Raw genomic sequence first — 15,033 nt, forward strand, 5'->3', positions numbered from 1 at the left:
TCTTACTATGTAGCTTTGGCTGTCTTGTACTTGCTATGTAGACCATTCTGACCTTGAACTCCAAAGAATTAAGACAAAAGACTTTTTTCTTTCCTTGAGGCAGGGTCTCTACATAGCTCTGGCTGTCCCAAGAAATTTCTAAATAGACAAGGTTGGCCTCAAATTGAGGGATTCGCCTGCCTTCCAAATGCTGGGTTTAAAAGCGTGCCTCCACTACATCCAACTTCTTTGATTAGGCAATTTATGAGAGAACAGGGTTTAATTCAAATTTGGATTTCACACTGGGCATGATACTGAGACAGGCGCGCCGGAGGAAGAAAACCTGTGCATTAGTTAAGGTTCCTGCTCCAGTGGAGTTTTACATTCCAATTTTCTATTTCGTCATAATCCATCGTAGAGGCGAGGAAAGCTGGGAGGGCATAGGGCCGCGGCTGGCAAGGAGCTGAGCTGCGACTTACACGCTGCCGGGATCCCACCGGTGGGAACTGTGAGCCGTTACTCCTGTTCAGAGGCCAAGTCTCCATTCTTCTGTGTGACTCTCGTCCCTGCTGCCTGAGTCCAGGGGTCCAGCCGATCGCTCAGGTCCAGCACGAACCCCGGCGCTGCCGGGCCGGCGGAGAAGCTAGAAAGGCGACGGCTGCCGGCAAGCCATCGGGCTCCGAGCTCCGGCCGTGGGCGGGCCTCGGAGGGCCTGGCCACGCCCCCGCGCGCCCGCCCTGCTTCTGCGCAGGCGCAGAGAGCACGTCCCCGCCCCGCGGCACCGCCCACATCCTGGGGACGTCGGCGGCGCGCGACGTGCTTCGCCGGATAAATGCGGTGGCGCCGGTGGTAGGAGAGCTTCTGTCCTGAGCGCCAAGGCGTTCGGGCGTTTGGTGGCGTCAGGTTCTGCGCCTGAGCCCGCCCCTGTACCTGCCTTTGCCATGGCGGACGAAGGGAAGTCCTACAACGGTCAGTGCGGGGCCTCGGGCCGGGAGGCGGCGCGGTGGGTCGGGGTGGGCGGCCCCGGCCTAGGCCGCAGCCCGGGGGCGGGAGGCCGCGAGGAGCGCTGCGTCCGTGGGCAGCGGTGGCCGCGCGGCAGTAGGCGCGGGGTGCCGCGGGACCCGGGGTCTCCAGAGTCGCCCGGATTCTGGCGTTGGAGGACCTGTGGCGCAGGGGTGGGGTGACAAGATTCCTTTCAACTTTGAGGGTGGTTGATGTCTGTCAGTTGAGTTTGGCGGCCCGACTCTTTAAATGTGAGTCAGTCACTTGCTTGTGGGCTTCCCTGGTGCCCTATTTTTTTTTTCTTTTAACTCGATCAATCGGTTTCTGCAGCTTGCTGCTTATTGTTTACTAGTTTTCTAGTCCGAACACCTACCCTGACTTCTTAATTCATTGTGGTGGTTAGGACAGTATGACAGCTGAGTTTGAATCTGGAGTTGGCTATGCCAACCCCGAGTGTAAACTTTCAGGCCTTGTTCTCCGCCTCTTTCGTGTGGATACCTGTCTCCCGAGTGTGTGTGTGTGTGTGTATGTATGAGATCATTTCTATCAGGTGCCTAGAATACAGTGATTGGAGTGGAGATTTTTCATGGAACCGTAGCTACGCTGTCTCTTCAGGTATTCCTTTTTACTACGGTCACTTGGTGAGGGTCATTGTTTACAGAACGCTGGATATTAGGTAGATTTTTCTTTGGAAGTTTTAAAAGTGTTTCTGTTTGTTTGGTACTGATGCCTGAAAAATCGTGGGCAAGTTTTCTCTACCCAGTGAACCCTTATTTTATTTAAAATTACTTGATCTCCTTCTTCCAGCCACTCTCTTGGCCTCCCTCTCCTCAAATTCATGCAACCTGCTGAATCCTTTTAGTGTTGCTTGTCTGTATTTGTTTTTAAGGCTTACCATTTGAGATTGGATAACCATTTAGGGAGTTCATCCATGGGAAAGCTAATTCTCGATTATACGGTCAGCTTTAGTATTCCAGGCTGGAGTCTTTTGTGTCAGCTTCCCAAGTTCACTGATGCAGGGACACATGTAATGGGCCACCAGAGCTTTACTTTTTTTTTAAGGGGCGGGGTTTTCAAGACAAGGTTTCTCTGTGTAACCTTGGCTGTCCTGAACTCACTTTGTAGGCCAGACTGGCCTTTGAACTCACAGAGATCCAACTGTCTCAGCCTCCTGAGTTCTGGAATTAGAAGCATGTGCTACCACCATCTGGCTCTGTGTGTGTGTGTATGTGCGCCCTAAGAGTTGAACCTATGCCAAGCCTTTTGTTTTCCATGTCCCTTTTTGTTTGTTGTTTGTTTTGTTTTATTTTTTGAGATGTTCTCACTAAGTTGCCCAGACTGACTCTTTTTGTTTGTTTTTCCAGACGGGGTTTCTCTGTGTAGCCTTGGCTGTCCTGGATTTTGTCAACCAGGCTGGCCTTGAACTCACAGAGATCCTCCTGCCTCTGCCTCAGGAATTAAAGGCATGAGCCACCGAGCTGCCCATACTGACTTTGAGTTTCAAATTCTCCTGCCTCAGCTTCAGGCTGGTGATGGGGGGGGGAGCTAGAATAGGTAAGGTAAGCACTTTATCACCTGAGCTATATCCTCAACCTCCCTTTGATTGATTGAATTATCCTACTTGTTTACATATATGGAGAGACATACTAAGAGAGATGGGATCTCAATCCCAGGCTGGCCTTGAACTCTATGTAGTGAAGGATGACCTTGAACCTCTTTCTTTTCTTTCTTTTCCTTTAGACAAGGACTCAGTGTGTAGTACTGACTGTTCTGAAAACTTACCAGGCTGGCCTTCAAAACTCTGCCTCCAAAGAGCTCTGCCTGCCTCTGTCTGGGATTAAAGGTGTGATCCACTGTGTTTAGCTTATTTTCCTTAAGTCAGGGTCTTAGCTGGTCTGGAATTTGCAGCCTTCCTGCCTCAAACACAGGTTATATTGGAGAACATTCCAGGACTCTAATGTGCAACTGCCATCACGTCCTGAATCTAGAAGTCCCTTCAGGTGCAGGCCATTTCTGCTCAAAGAAATTAGCATTTACTAAATTCAGAGTACAGGAGGTAGTGGCTGTTTTTAGGAGACTTTAAAGTATGTCATATTTGTAAGAATTTCTTACTTTTTGAAATAGAATCTCATGTAGCCCTAGATGGCTTTGAACTCTTGTGTAATTGAGGCCTCTACTTCCCAATTGCCAGGATTACAGGTATTTGCCACAACACTTGGCTCTGTGACCATCAGGCAAAAGAAGTCCCAAGTGGTCTGGTTACATTTTCGGGTTGTTCACACTTCTGCATTTTACTTTTTGTGGGAACTGGTTTAAGTTCCTTTAAGTTTTATTTTTTTGACAATTCTATACAGCTACACAATATATTGTGATTATACTCACCTTTCACTTTTAAAAGTTTGTTTTTATTTTCAGTATCTGGGTATTTTGCCTGCATGTATCTATTGTGTGTGTCAGGTGCCTCCAGAGGCTGGAAGATGACTTTGGATTTCCTGGAATTAAAATGTCTTTTCATGTGTGTCAATGTTTTACCTTGTGTCTGTAATTGTGTCAGATCCTCTAGAACTGGATTACGGACAGTTGTGAGGTGCCATGTGGGTGCTAGATTTGAACTCTTCCTTTGGAAGAGCAGCCGGTACTCTATTTTTTTTTTCCTTATGATTTATTTACTTCTGTATACAAGCACTCTATTTGCATGTGTGCATGCATGACAGAAAAAGGCATCAGATCTCATTATAGATGGTTGTGAGCCACCATATGGTTGCTGGAGTTGAACTCAGGACCTCTGAACAAGCAGTTAGTGCTCTCTCCAGCCTCAGAGGGAAGAACTTTTTATAGGATATCAGCATTAGGAGCAAGTTATTGGAAATTTAGGGATACTGAGAAATAAAAAGGTTAAGTATATATTCAAGGGGCTGCAAAGAGGATTCATTGCTTAAGAGCACTGGCTGCTTTTCTAGAATACCAGCTTTGTTTCCACACTACAGTACACAGTTGTGAAATAACATGTGGATGCTAGAAACCAATTGTGGGTCCTCTAGAACAACAACAGGTACTCTAATCATTAAGCTATCTCTCCAGCCTCTAACCCACCGAGTTCATATGAACTTGTAGGAAGGATCTCCCTCTCCCTTTTAAACTTTTTTTTGTTTTAAGACAAGATCTCATGTAGCCCAGATTGGTCTTAAATTCAGGATGTAGCTGTAACTGACCTTGAACCCCTCAGCTGCTGGTACTAAAAGCATGGGCTACCACACTAAAATGAAAAATGCTGTTTATGTTGTTTGCTTATTATGAGGCACTACTGGGAATCATTTGAGCGTGCTGGGCAAGCGTTCTACCAGTGATCTACATTTCTTTTAATTTTTGATGTATTTTATTCTTTCATATATATCAATGTTTGGCTTGCTTGTATGTTTGTGTATCAGTGAGTACCTGGGGTACCAATGGAGGCTTCTGGAATGAAGTTACAGACAGTTGTGCATTGTAGTGTGGATTCTGGGAATCAAAGATGGTTCTCTAGAAGAGCAGCTAGTATTCTTAAGAACTAGAATGCCTAACTAGGTGCCTAAGCCAGGCATGGTGGTACATGTAATCCCAGCACTCAGGGAAGCAGAAGCAGTCAAATCTCTGAATTTGAGGCCAGCTTGGTCTTTAAAGCGAGTCCAGGACAGCCAATGCTATACAGAGAAACAGCCAATGCTACACAGAGAAACCCTATCTCAAAAAAAAAAAAAAAAGAAAAGAAAAGAAAGAATGAGGTGCCTAACCTAATCGTCATCTCCTCATCAAAGAGGCTTCCTGGAAGCTGATGGAAGCAAATGCAGAGACCCACATCTAAACATTAGGTAGAGCTCTGGGAACCCCAAGGAAGAGAGGGAGGAAGGATTGTAGGAGTCAGGGGTTGAGGACGCTAGGATAATTCAGCCCCCAGAATCAACTTAAGTAGGGCTCCTAAAGACTCACAGATACTGAAGTGGCAATCACAGAGCCTGCGTGGGTCTGTGCTAGATCCTCTGCATATGTACTGTTGTGTTTATCTTAGGGGTTTTGTGGGACTCCTAATAGTGGAAGTGGGAGTGCCTCTCATTCTTTTACATGCTCTTGGGACCAGGTAAAGCACACATAATATCCTAGGACTTTCATAATTAATACATTTGATATGAGACCATGTTGTCTGAGCCATCTTTCCAGGAATAATATGTATATGGAAAGGAGTTTAAGGAATCTTTGTATCTCAAGTGGAAATCGTACAGCTTGTTCGTTCATTAGGAGAAAGTTATTTTGTGATAGAAGGGATCTACCAGCCTCATGCATGTAAGCACCCTATCTCTGAGATATGCATGCTAAGTGCCTTCTATCACTGAATGCCTTGTTAAGTATGCCTTCTCTCTCTGAGCTCCCCTTTTCCTCCTTCTGAGTGTCTCGTCCTGCCTTGATATGAGGGCTTGTGCCTAGTCTCATTGCATCTTGTTATCCTGTATTCCGTTGAAATCACTGGGAGGACAGCTTTCTGAATGGAAATGGAACAGTAGATCTGAGTGTGAAAGGGGAATTGGGTGTTTCGAAGACTGGGAGAAGGTAGGGAGGGAGGAGAGACTGCAGTCTGGGTGTATGGTATCAGAGAAGAAAAAAAAAGAAAAAAGTCATCTTGGCAGGCAGTGGTGGCACATGTCTTTAATTCCAGCAGAGGCAGGTGGACCTCTTGAGTTTGAGGATAGCCTGGTTTACAGAAAAAGTTTATTCCAGGGGAGCCAGAGCTACACAGGGAAGAAACCCTGTCTTGTTGGAAGAATGAGTCATCTTTCCAGCCCCTTGTGGTACATTCTTGACCCTTTCATTTTTCAGTATCCCTACAGGTTTTCAGTAACTTGTTCCTGATGTTGATGTTGATGTCCTGAAGAAATTTTTTTCCTTTGGCCAGGGCAAAGGCATCTGTATGGAGGTGGCCTTTGCAGTTAGTTCTTGGCTTTTCCAGAAGTACAGAGTACTAGAAACTGGTGGTTGCACCAAGGTAACTAAGACCACTGATGTATTTACTCATTTCTGTGTCTGTTTCCAATTCCAGAGCATGATGACCGTGTTAGTTTCCCTCAAAGAAGAAAGAAAGGTCGGGGGCCTTTCCGATGGAAGTGTGGTGAGGGGAATCGTAGGTCTGGAAGAGGTGGTTCTGGTATACGGTCCTCCCGATTTGAAGAAGATGATGGAGATGTGGCAATGAATGATCCCCAAGATGGCCCCCGAGTAAGATAGTAAGTGACTAATTGGTCTGCTTTGAATAGTCACCACTAGATTATGTAGTCTTGTTATTTACTGTTTCTTGTCATTTCTCGTCTCACCTTGTAAAGTGATATTTGACCAGAACTAATTTAGTAGCTGTAGTTTCTTTCACTAACAGGAAAGGTTCATCTTTCCTGGTGTTCATGGAAATTAATTCTGTTTCCCAATAGCAACCCCTATACCAACCGACCTAACCGTCGGGGAGATACTTGGCACAATCGAGATCGAATTCATATTACTGTACGGAGAGACAGAGCTCCTCCAGAGAGAGGAGGGGCTGGCACCAGTCAAGATGGGACCACTAAGAACTGGTTCAAGATTACAGTGAGTATTTGGGAAAGTAGATGATTCAGGGACTGGACTCTGTGAAGTTTTTTGACACCTTCCCTAGCCCCTCAGATCCATTTTCTTTGATGTTTACTTTAATCAAGTTTCACACTAATCTGTTCTTTCCCCTTAGAATGAGTACCTTAGAACATCTAAGAACAGTATTAAGGAAGGGAGTTTAAGAGGATAGGTAAAGGAGCTGGAAGGATGGCTCAGAGGTTAAGAACACTGGCTGTTCTTCCAAAGGTCCTGAGTTCAATTCCCAGCAATCACATGATGGCTCAAAACCATCTATAGTGAAATCTGGTGCCCTCTTCTGGCATGCAGGCAGAGTAGTATATAAAGAATAAATAAATAAATCATAAAAAAAAAGGATAGGTAAGATGACAAATGGAAATGGAATTCGATAAATATGATCAGGATGTATAGTAACACTTAAGCTAGGAGTGTGGCTCTAGGAGGCTGTGGAGTTTCTGGGGGCCAGGTAAAGCACACATAATATCCTAGGACTTTGATAATTAATACATTTGTTATGAGACCATGTTGTCTGAGCCATCTTTCCAGGAATAATATGTATATGGAAAGGAGTTTAAGGAATCTTTGTATCTCAAGTGGAAATCGTACAGCTTGTTCGTTCATTAGGAGAAAGTTATTTTGTGATAGAAGGGATCTACCAGCCTCATGCATGTAAGCACCCTATCTCTGAGATATGCATGCTAAGTGCCTTCTATCACTGAATGCCTTGTTAAGTATGCCTTCTCTCTCTGAGCTCCACCGTGAAGCGCTAGAAATCTTTTTAGTCTTGGCAGAAAGTATAAAGGAACTGAAATGTGCTGGCTTGCTTACATATGTTCTCTCTCACTTTCAGATTCCTTATGGCAGAAAGTATGACAAAACGTGGCTTTTGAGTATGATTCAGAGCAAGTGCAGTGTCCCTTTCAACCCCATTGAGGTGAGGTGAAATGAGGCTTGGGATGTTGGGTAAGGGCTCTTGGACTCCAAATCTAATGTTCTTGTTTTTTCTTCTTCCAGTTTCATTATGAAAACACACGGGCCCAGTTTTTTGTGGAAGATGCTAGTACCGCTTCTGCATTAAAAGCTGTCAACTATAAGATTCATGATCCAGAGAACAGAAGGGTATGTGGACAGAGGGTGTGGTATGGCCTAGATAACATTGATGCACTGAGCAAAAGGCACTAAGTCTTAGTTCTGGAGGTTAGGCTTCCTTCAAGTATACACTTGCTTTTCTGTTTTCTCTTCAGATATCTATCATCATTAACTCCTCTGCTCCACCCTACACTGTACAGAATGAACTGAAGCCCGAACAAATAGAGCAGCTCAAGGTGAGGCTGGCTCAACTGATATGGTCCAGCAGTCTTTAAATCTCCCTCAGTGACCACTAAACCCTTTGTCTTTCTTCCCCCAGCTGATTATGAGCAAACGATTTGATGGCTCTCAGCAAGCACTTGACCTCAAGGGCCTCCGCTCAGACCCAGGTATGGTTGACAGCAGTGATCTTGACTAGATGGATAGGAGAACAATTGATCTTTATAACACTTGTATGGACGAGCCCTCTCAGACTTTTTTCTTTTTTGCCTAATGAAGATTTGGTGGCCCAGAACATTGATGTTGTTCTAAACCGCAGAAGCTGTATGGAAGCTACTTTGCGTATCATCGAAGACAACATTCCTGAGGTGAAGTTTTTTTTGTTTTTTTTTTTTAATTAATGCATGAGAAAGCAGAGTGAGATATGGTAGGATGAGGACCCAGACTTACCTCTGGTTTACTTGTGGTAACACATCCAAACTTTATTCTATTCTCAGCTAATGTCTTTGAACTTGAGCAACAACAAACTCTACAAGCTGGATGATATGTCCAGCATTGTGCAGAAGGCGCCAAACCTAAAGACCCTGAATCTTTCTGGAAATGAAGTAAGACTGATAACCTAGTAATACTTTTTTTTAAACTTATTAAATTTTATTATGTATGTTAATGTGAAGGTGTCAGATCCCTTGGAATTGGCATTACAGACAGTTGTGAGCTGCCATGTGGGTGCTGGGAATTGGACCCCGGTCCATTTGGAAGAGGAGACAGCACTCTTAACCACTGAGCCATCTCTTCAGCCCCAATACTTTTGTTTTTAATAGTTACTGATTATGAGTGGGTGGAGGTCAGAGGACAGCTTTTGGGAATTGGTTCTCTTCTTCCACTGTGGGCTTTTGGGCTGGAACTCAGGTTGTGATGCTGGCACAGAAAGAGCTTCTGCCCACTGTGCCAACACATTGACCCCTGGTATATTGCTGTGGTGGTGGAAGGCGAGGAGAATTTGGCCGGCCATGGTGGGAGGCAAGCAAGAAAACTCAGTAGTGTTTGGGAATGTGGGGATCTAGCTGCTCTCCTTACAAGGGTCTCTTTCTTCTCTTTGCCCTCCCTCATCTTTTAAGTTGAAGTCTGAGCGGGAATTAGACAAAATAAAAGGGCTGAAGCTGGAAGAGCTGTGGCTTGACAGAAACCCCATGTGTGATACCTTCCAAGACCAGTCCACCTATATCAGGTCAGTTATAGTTTCTGTCTCCCCTCCTGGGGACTTTCACCCCCTGGGAGGCTGAGCTAATGCACCCTGACCAGTGCCCGTCTACAGGAGAACATGCAGCCCTGAGTTGGAATCACCTGTCCTTTGGGAGGAGGATCACGTACTCTTTTTCTGCCTGTCTGTGTCTCCCAGCTTTGCACCAGAACGCTCCTGTTTTCCTTACCTGATTACTGTTCTCTGGTTCTCTGGCCTTTCTCCTTCTTGAACACAGCCTTTTCTAGAATCTCCCTACCTGTTGTTCCAGGAAGGACACCTCTTCCCTTTTCTGTTCTGACGTGGGGGTGTCTTATGTATGTCTACTCCTGTGTTTCAGCCAAAAGCCTGTGTTATTCAGGCTGAGAAAGCCCTCTCTAACTAGGACTACCTACTGAGATGGGCCTTCCTTCCTTTGCCCTTTGATGGTCCCTCTTGCCATTGTGCCAAGAGGGACTCTCCTCTCACGATCCACTTACCCAAAGCTGTGGCCTGGTCCTTCCTGTCCATGCTGAGGCTGATGCCTCTTGGAGGCTGGTACTGTGCTATTGGTCTCTCTTGCCCAGTGCTGTGAGCTGGGCCCTTCCTGGAGAAGACCCCTGGGTTCCCTAAGATGTGACCAAAGCCGGGGCCCCGCCAGCAGGCGAGGGGTTCCCAAGGCAAGTGCTGGGCGTGGAGGCCACAGGGGCATCAGCAACCACGGAGACAGAAATGACCCTGTCAGGGGCACTGCCCCTCTCTCACTTGCACACCTCACATCACCCTGCTTGGCCCCCGTGGATGGCTGGTTAGCCAGAGACGGGTAAGATTCCTCAGGGAAGGAACAACCTAAGACAGGCACAGTCGCAGAGGGGCCATCAGGAGAAAACTTGGGGGCCAACTGAGGTGGGGCATAGACCCTCACCCCCCCAACTCGGCAGGGGCCTGAACCCTCATATCTTCTGAGGGAGGTCTCCTGGCCCCATGGCTGCTTTACCTCCCACGCCCAGCTCAGATCGGGACCCAGGGAACAGACAGAGACCTGGCCAACAGCGACTGCAAACCACTATAAGATTCGTTCTCTATTTCTACCTTGGTGCCACAGGAAAGGGGCAGCTGAAGGAAAGGGCTGTATCAGGAGGTCTTTCTTTCTGCCATTCTTTTCTGAGGGCCTCTGCCTTCAATTCTTTCCCTGTTGCTTTGCTTCTTCTCCTTGTCTCCTCATATATCCCTTGGTCCTGCCCTGCCTTTCTCTTTTTCTCTTCTCCTTTCCCTTGGCCTCTTCTCTTCCCTTCCTGTCTTTCCTTTTGAGCCTGTCTTGCTCATCTCCCTGCCTCAACATCCTGTGCCATACTTGTGGTGTGTTCTGGTCTTGGCCAAGGCCAGACCTGGCAGAACTGGTGGATACCTGGTGAGGCAGCGGAGCCCTTGTGCTCCCACCCCATTCCCTCCTCCCGGGGCTGTAAAGGTAAGTAGGTGGAAGGTAAGGGGAGCAAGGTGGGAAAGGTGGCCCTAGGCTTAAAGCCTGGGCTGAGAGTGTTCATCCTGTGGCACTTGGGATCAGGCAGTAAGAATACATAGCCAGCCTTCAAGGCAGTCCAGAAGGGGGGCCCCTGGTGAGGAGGGAAATGGGGGTTCTTGTCTCCAAGTGCAATCTGGGGAGGAGTGGGCCATGAGCAGGGTGGGATGGGCTGTTCCTCGGGTTTTTGGTGTATTTGCTCCTAGAGCAACCCAGGAGGCGTGATGGCTCTGAAGCGTCACTTACTTCTGTCCCGTTCTTGACAGCGCCATTCGCGAACGATTTCCCAAGTTATTACGCCTGGTAAGTATAACACTTTGTTCTTTCTAACAAGTGCAATCAAGGTTTTACCAATGTGGGTGCTTAGATCACTTTGAAAATTTGCTAATAACAGTGGTAGTCACCATCCTAGAAATGCCTGGGGGAAAGTTTACATAGGATTCCTGCACAGACTTTAGGCTTTTTTATGATGGACTGCTGACCCTTCACTTTTAGCTTTTCTATGTGTTCACATATTCAGTCTTGTGTTTCACATGTTACATTCACTTCTTCCACAGGATGGCCATGAGCTACCCCCTCCAATTACCTTTGATGTCGAAGCACCCACAATGTTACCACCCTGCAAGGTCAGAATTGGGTTCAGAGTTAGAACTCAGAGTGGGAAGCATACTAGTCCCATGATATTAATGTCTTGTTTGATTTTAGGGAAGCTATTTTGGAACAGAGAACCTAAAGAGTCTGGTCCTGCACTTCTTGCAGCAGTGAGTATCCTAGGAGCCCTTAGGGCTGGGTAGAGTGACTGCCTGGGCATTGCTCACTGCTGTGTCCCTTTGTTTCCAGACACAGAATTTAGGCTCTTTCTTTCACTCTCCTTACAGGTACTATGCAATTTATGACTCAGGAGAACGCCAGGGTCTCCTGGATGCCTACCATGATGGCGCCTGTTGCTCACTAAGCATTCCTTCCCCACCCCAGAACTCTGTCCGGTGAGTAGCACATGTCAGAAGCTGTCCAGAACCACAGGGTTCTTTGGGAGATACAGGCCACTGTTGTGACCACCACTATCTTTCCCTTTTATTTTTCAGAAGCAACTTAGCTGAATATTTCAAAGACAGTAGAAATGTGAAGAAGCTTAAAGATCCCAGTAAGTATATTTTGTGAGCAATCAACAATTGGGAAACAATCAGAGCTAGCCAGTGTGGGTGTATACTAACCTTGGTTTCTCTTCCTTCTGCTCATAGCCATGCGGTTCCGGCTGTTAAAGCATACACGTCTCAACGTTGTTGCTTTCCTCAATGAGTTACCCAAAACTCAACATGACATCAATTCCTTTGTGGTAGACATAAGTGCCCAAACAGTAAGCATGTGTTCTCTCCTAACAGAAGCCCAGAAAAGGGGTGGGTAATGGCCTTAGCACACACTGGGTGAAGAGGCTTAGGCTCTGGTTGGAGACCTCCATTGCCTCTGGTGCTTTTTCTCTTTCAGAGCACATTGCTGTGTTTTTCTGTCAATGGAGTCTTCAAGGAAGGTAAGAATTTTGAGTTTTGAACCTTTCTAAGTAGTCGTAGCTTCCCAGCTTTTTTCTCATCCCTTTTCTTCTCTGACCACTTCCCTATTCTGCCCAGTGCGTCTTGGTTTGGCCTTAATTCCTCCACCTGTCTTATCTGTAGTGTGACAAAAGCCTGGGGACCAGAACAGTGTAGGTTCTAAAAGTCAGGCAGTTTTCATTTCTATCCTGTGTTTATTCTGTGGGTCTGGGAAAGTTACCTTTCCTCCAAATCTTCCAATTTTTTTTATTTTGTTTTGTTTTGTTAGATGAGACTCGTGATACTCTTTTTAAAGATTTATTCATTATTCCTACTATATTCTGCCTGCATGTGTGCTTGCTCACCAGAAGAGAGTAACAGATCTCATCATAAATGGTTGTGAGCCACCATGTGGTTGCTGGGAATTGAATTCAGAACCTCTAGAAGAACATCCAGTGCTCTTAACCACTGAGCCATCTCTCCAGCCCTGTGATACTTTTGTACATTGGTGCTTTAGGACATGAAGTGACTTAAGACACTTTGCCAGGCCACAGGCTAAGTACTTTCTAAGTTGTTTTCCTTACTTCCGGTGGCCTTCAGCAAGTTCTGTTACTGTCCTCCCTGATATTCCCCTCATCTCACCTCTGTTCGTGTCCAAGTAACCACGCTATTCTCATTGCAGTGGATGGGAAGTCTCGGGATTCTTTACGTGCTTTCACAAGAACTTTTATTGCTGTTCCTGCCAGCAATTCAGGGTAAGTGCACAGCTTATCAGGTTGGGTATCAGTCTCAGTCCCAGGACAGCAGTGATAATTGGAAGGTAGAGTTTTCAGAATTGCAGAAAGGCAATAGGAAGTTTATGAAGTTTGAATAACAACTATCAGTAGGATAGGGAGTGAATATATAATAATTCTGGTGTGTTTGAGAGATGACCCTCCTAAATACCTTGCCCATAGTCAAAGAATAAATGATGAAAGTTAACATGGGGTGGGGGGTGGGGGGCACCATGTGGATATTAGCCAGATCCGAAAACAGACGGTGTAGAATGGTGAGGTTATTTGTCCATTTATTTAAAGTGTTCTTTGTCCCCAAGGCTGTGTATTGTAAATGATGAATTATTTGTGCGGAATGCCAGCCCTGAAGAAATCCAAAGAGCCTTCGCCATGCCTGCACCCACACCTTCCTCCAGCCCAGTACCCACGCTCTCCCCAGAACAGCAGGAAATGTTGCAAGCATTTTCTACTCAGTCTGGCATGAACCTTGAGTGGTCTCAGAAGTGAGTGCTGAGCATGGGTAGGACCAAGGGGAAACAGATGGTCTAACAGTGAATAATAGTGCTTTAAAAAAATGATTTCCACTAAGAATTCTACATACGTTATCTTAAAAATTACAAAGCACAGAGAGTTGTCTTTCGTCCTCCCACCTACCTGTGGCTCTCCTCTCCCCACAGCAGAATTAGGGATTAAACCAAAACTTCACATATGCTAGATAGGCACAGTACCACTGAGCCAATATCTCTGGCCCTTAATGTTTTGAAACAGGGTCTCACTATGTACTTGTCTGGCCTTGAACTCAGAGTTCCGCCTGCCTCTTCCTCTTGAGTGCTGTGATTAAAGGCATGAACCATTGCACCTGGCCACCCATCCTCTTTTTTTTTTTTTTTTTTTTTTTTTTCCTTGTCATTCATTTTGAGACAGGGTTTCATTAAGTTGCCAAAACTGGACTGGAACTCTTTACCAAGTCCTAGATTCCAGTGATCCTCAGCATTCCAAGGGAGCTGGACTATAGGTGCATACCTGGTTCCAAAGTCCTTTTTATATAGTTCTGAAACAGGGTCTCACTGTATGCCTTAGCTACTTGGAAGTCACTATATAGCCAGTATTGCCCCAGACTTACAGAGGTTCCCACCAGCTACATCCTCCAGAGTGGTTAGGGTTAAATGCCTGAACCATCTTGCCCAGCTGCAACTTAGTTTTTAAACATGGAAACCTTTCCCTGCCAGTGTAAAACTACCTTGGTCATTTTTGTTAGACATTTTGGCCTTTTAGTATTTCATTTGTGTAAGTGGTGCAATGGTGTATAAACTTAATGGAAAACATTGGTGACTTTATCCATGGGATGGATTCTAGAGTGGTGAGAGGGACTGCATTTTGGTTCTCATTTTGGTTCTAACTTCCTATTTTAATCACACTCCAGGTGCCTTCAAGACAACAACTGGGACTACACCAGATCTGCTCAGGCCTTCACTCATCTCAAGGTAAGGTATGGGATTTTTGTGTCTAAAAACAGGGATCTCCAAGCCTTTGAAAGGGTCAGATTCAGATTAAGACTTACTGTGGTGCACTTGGGAGGGAGAGGTAGGCAGATCTCTGAATTTGAGGCCAGCCTGGTCTACATAGAGAGTGCCAGGACAGCCAGGGGTTGATAGGAGCTGCCTGGGGAAGATGGGAAAAGAGGTCGTCTTGTTGAACTTATATTTTATCTTTCTGCAGGCCAAGGGAGAAATTCCAGAAGTAGCGTTTATGAAATGATCACAAGAAAAGCCCCCTTGTAAATAGCCCTTGGATAATATTGTCTGGTTGTCATCTGCCATCTCCTGTCCAGCCTGAGGCCACCCTGTAACTGTGACTGAGGAGGGAGGGCTGCTCCATCCTCATCTACCTTCTGGAAGACTTAGAGAAGAAGACTTCCGGAAGATTGAGCCTCATGGTGCCGGGAAGCCAAAGCTTACTTTGTAGAGCTGACACTAAACTACCCGAAGGACTTAGGTGCTCTGTGTACTTAACCCCAGGATTCCCTTTACTTTTTAAGATAAAGAGTGATATTGTAGTTTGTGTCCCTTTACTGGCTTGTTT

General features: G+C 45.9%; 1 protein-coding gene across 2 annotated transcripts; it reads left to right on the top strand.

Annotated features, from left to right (window-relative positions):
- The first annotated feature begins 774 nt into the window (after positions 1-774).
- Nxf1 (nuclear RNA export factor 1) lies at positions 775-15,007 on the top strand. 2 transcript variants are annotated; one of them, XM_060386121.1, is made up of 21 exons: positions 775-948; positions 6,050-6,233; positions 6,432-6,585; positions 7,457-7,540; positions 7,621-7,725; positions 7,851-7,931; positions 8,015-8,084; positions 8,194-8,282; positions 8,412-8,519; positions 9,033-9,142; positions 10,919-10,955; positions 11,210-11,278; positions 11,358-11,413; positions 11,531-11,638; positions 11,738-11,796; positions 11,894-12,009; positions 12,138-12,180; positions 12,861-12,933; positions 13,272-13,454; positions 14,375-14,440; positions 14,671-15,007. In XM_060386121.1, the coding sequence occupies exons 1-21, from the start codon at positions 921-923 to the stop codon at positions 14,693-14,695; spliced, it is 1,848 nt and encodes a 615-aa protein (XP_060242104.1). In that variant the 5' UTR covers positions 775-920; the 3' UTR covers positions 14,696-15,007. The 2 variants fall into 2 exon arrangements, with proteins under 2 accessions (XP_060242104.1, XP_021507522.1); XM_021651847.1 differs by having other exon boundaries at positions 777-948; positions 14,375-14,435.
- The last annotated feature ends 26 nt before the right edge of the window (positions 15,008-15,033 follow it).

Source organism: Meriones unguiculatus, chromosome 1 (genome assembly GCF_030254825.1).
Source record: "Meriones unguiculatus strain TT.TT164.6M chromosome 1, Bangor_MerUng_6.1, whole genome shotgun sequence".
NCBI classification, from domain to species: domain Eukaryota; kingdom Metazoa; phylum Chordata; class Mammalia; order Rodentia; family Muridae; genus Meriones; species Meriones unguiculatus.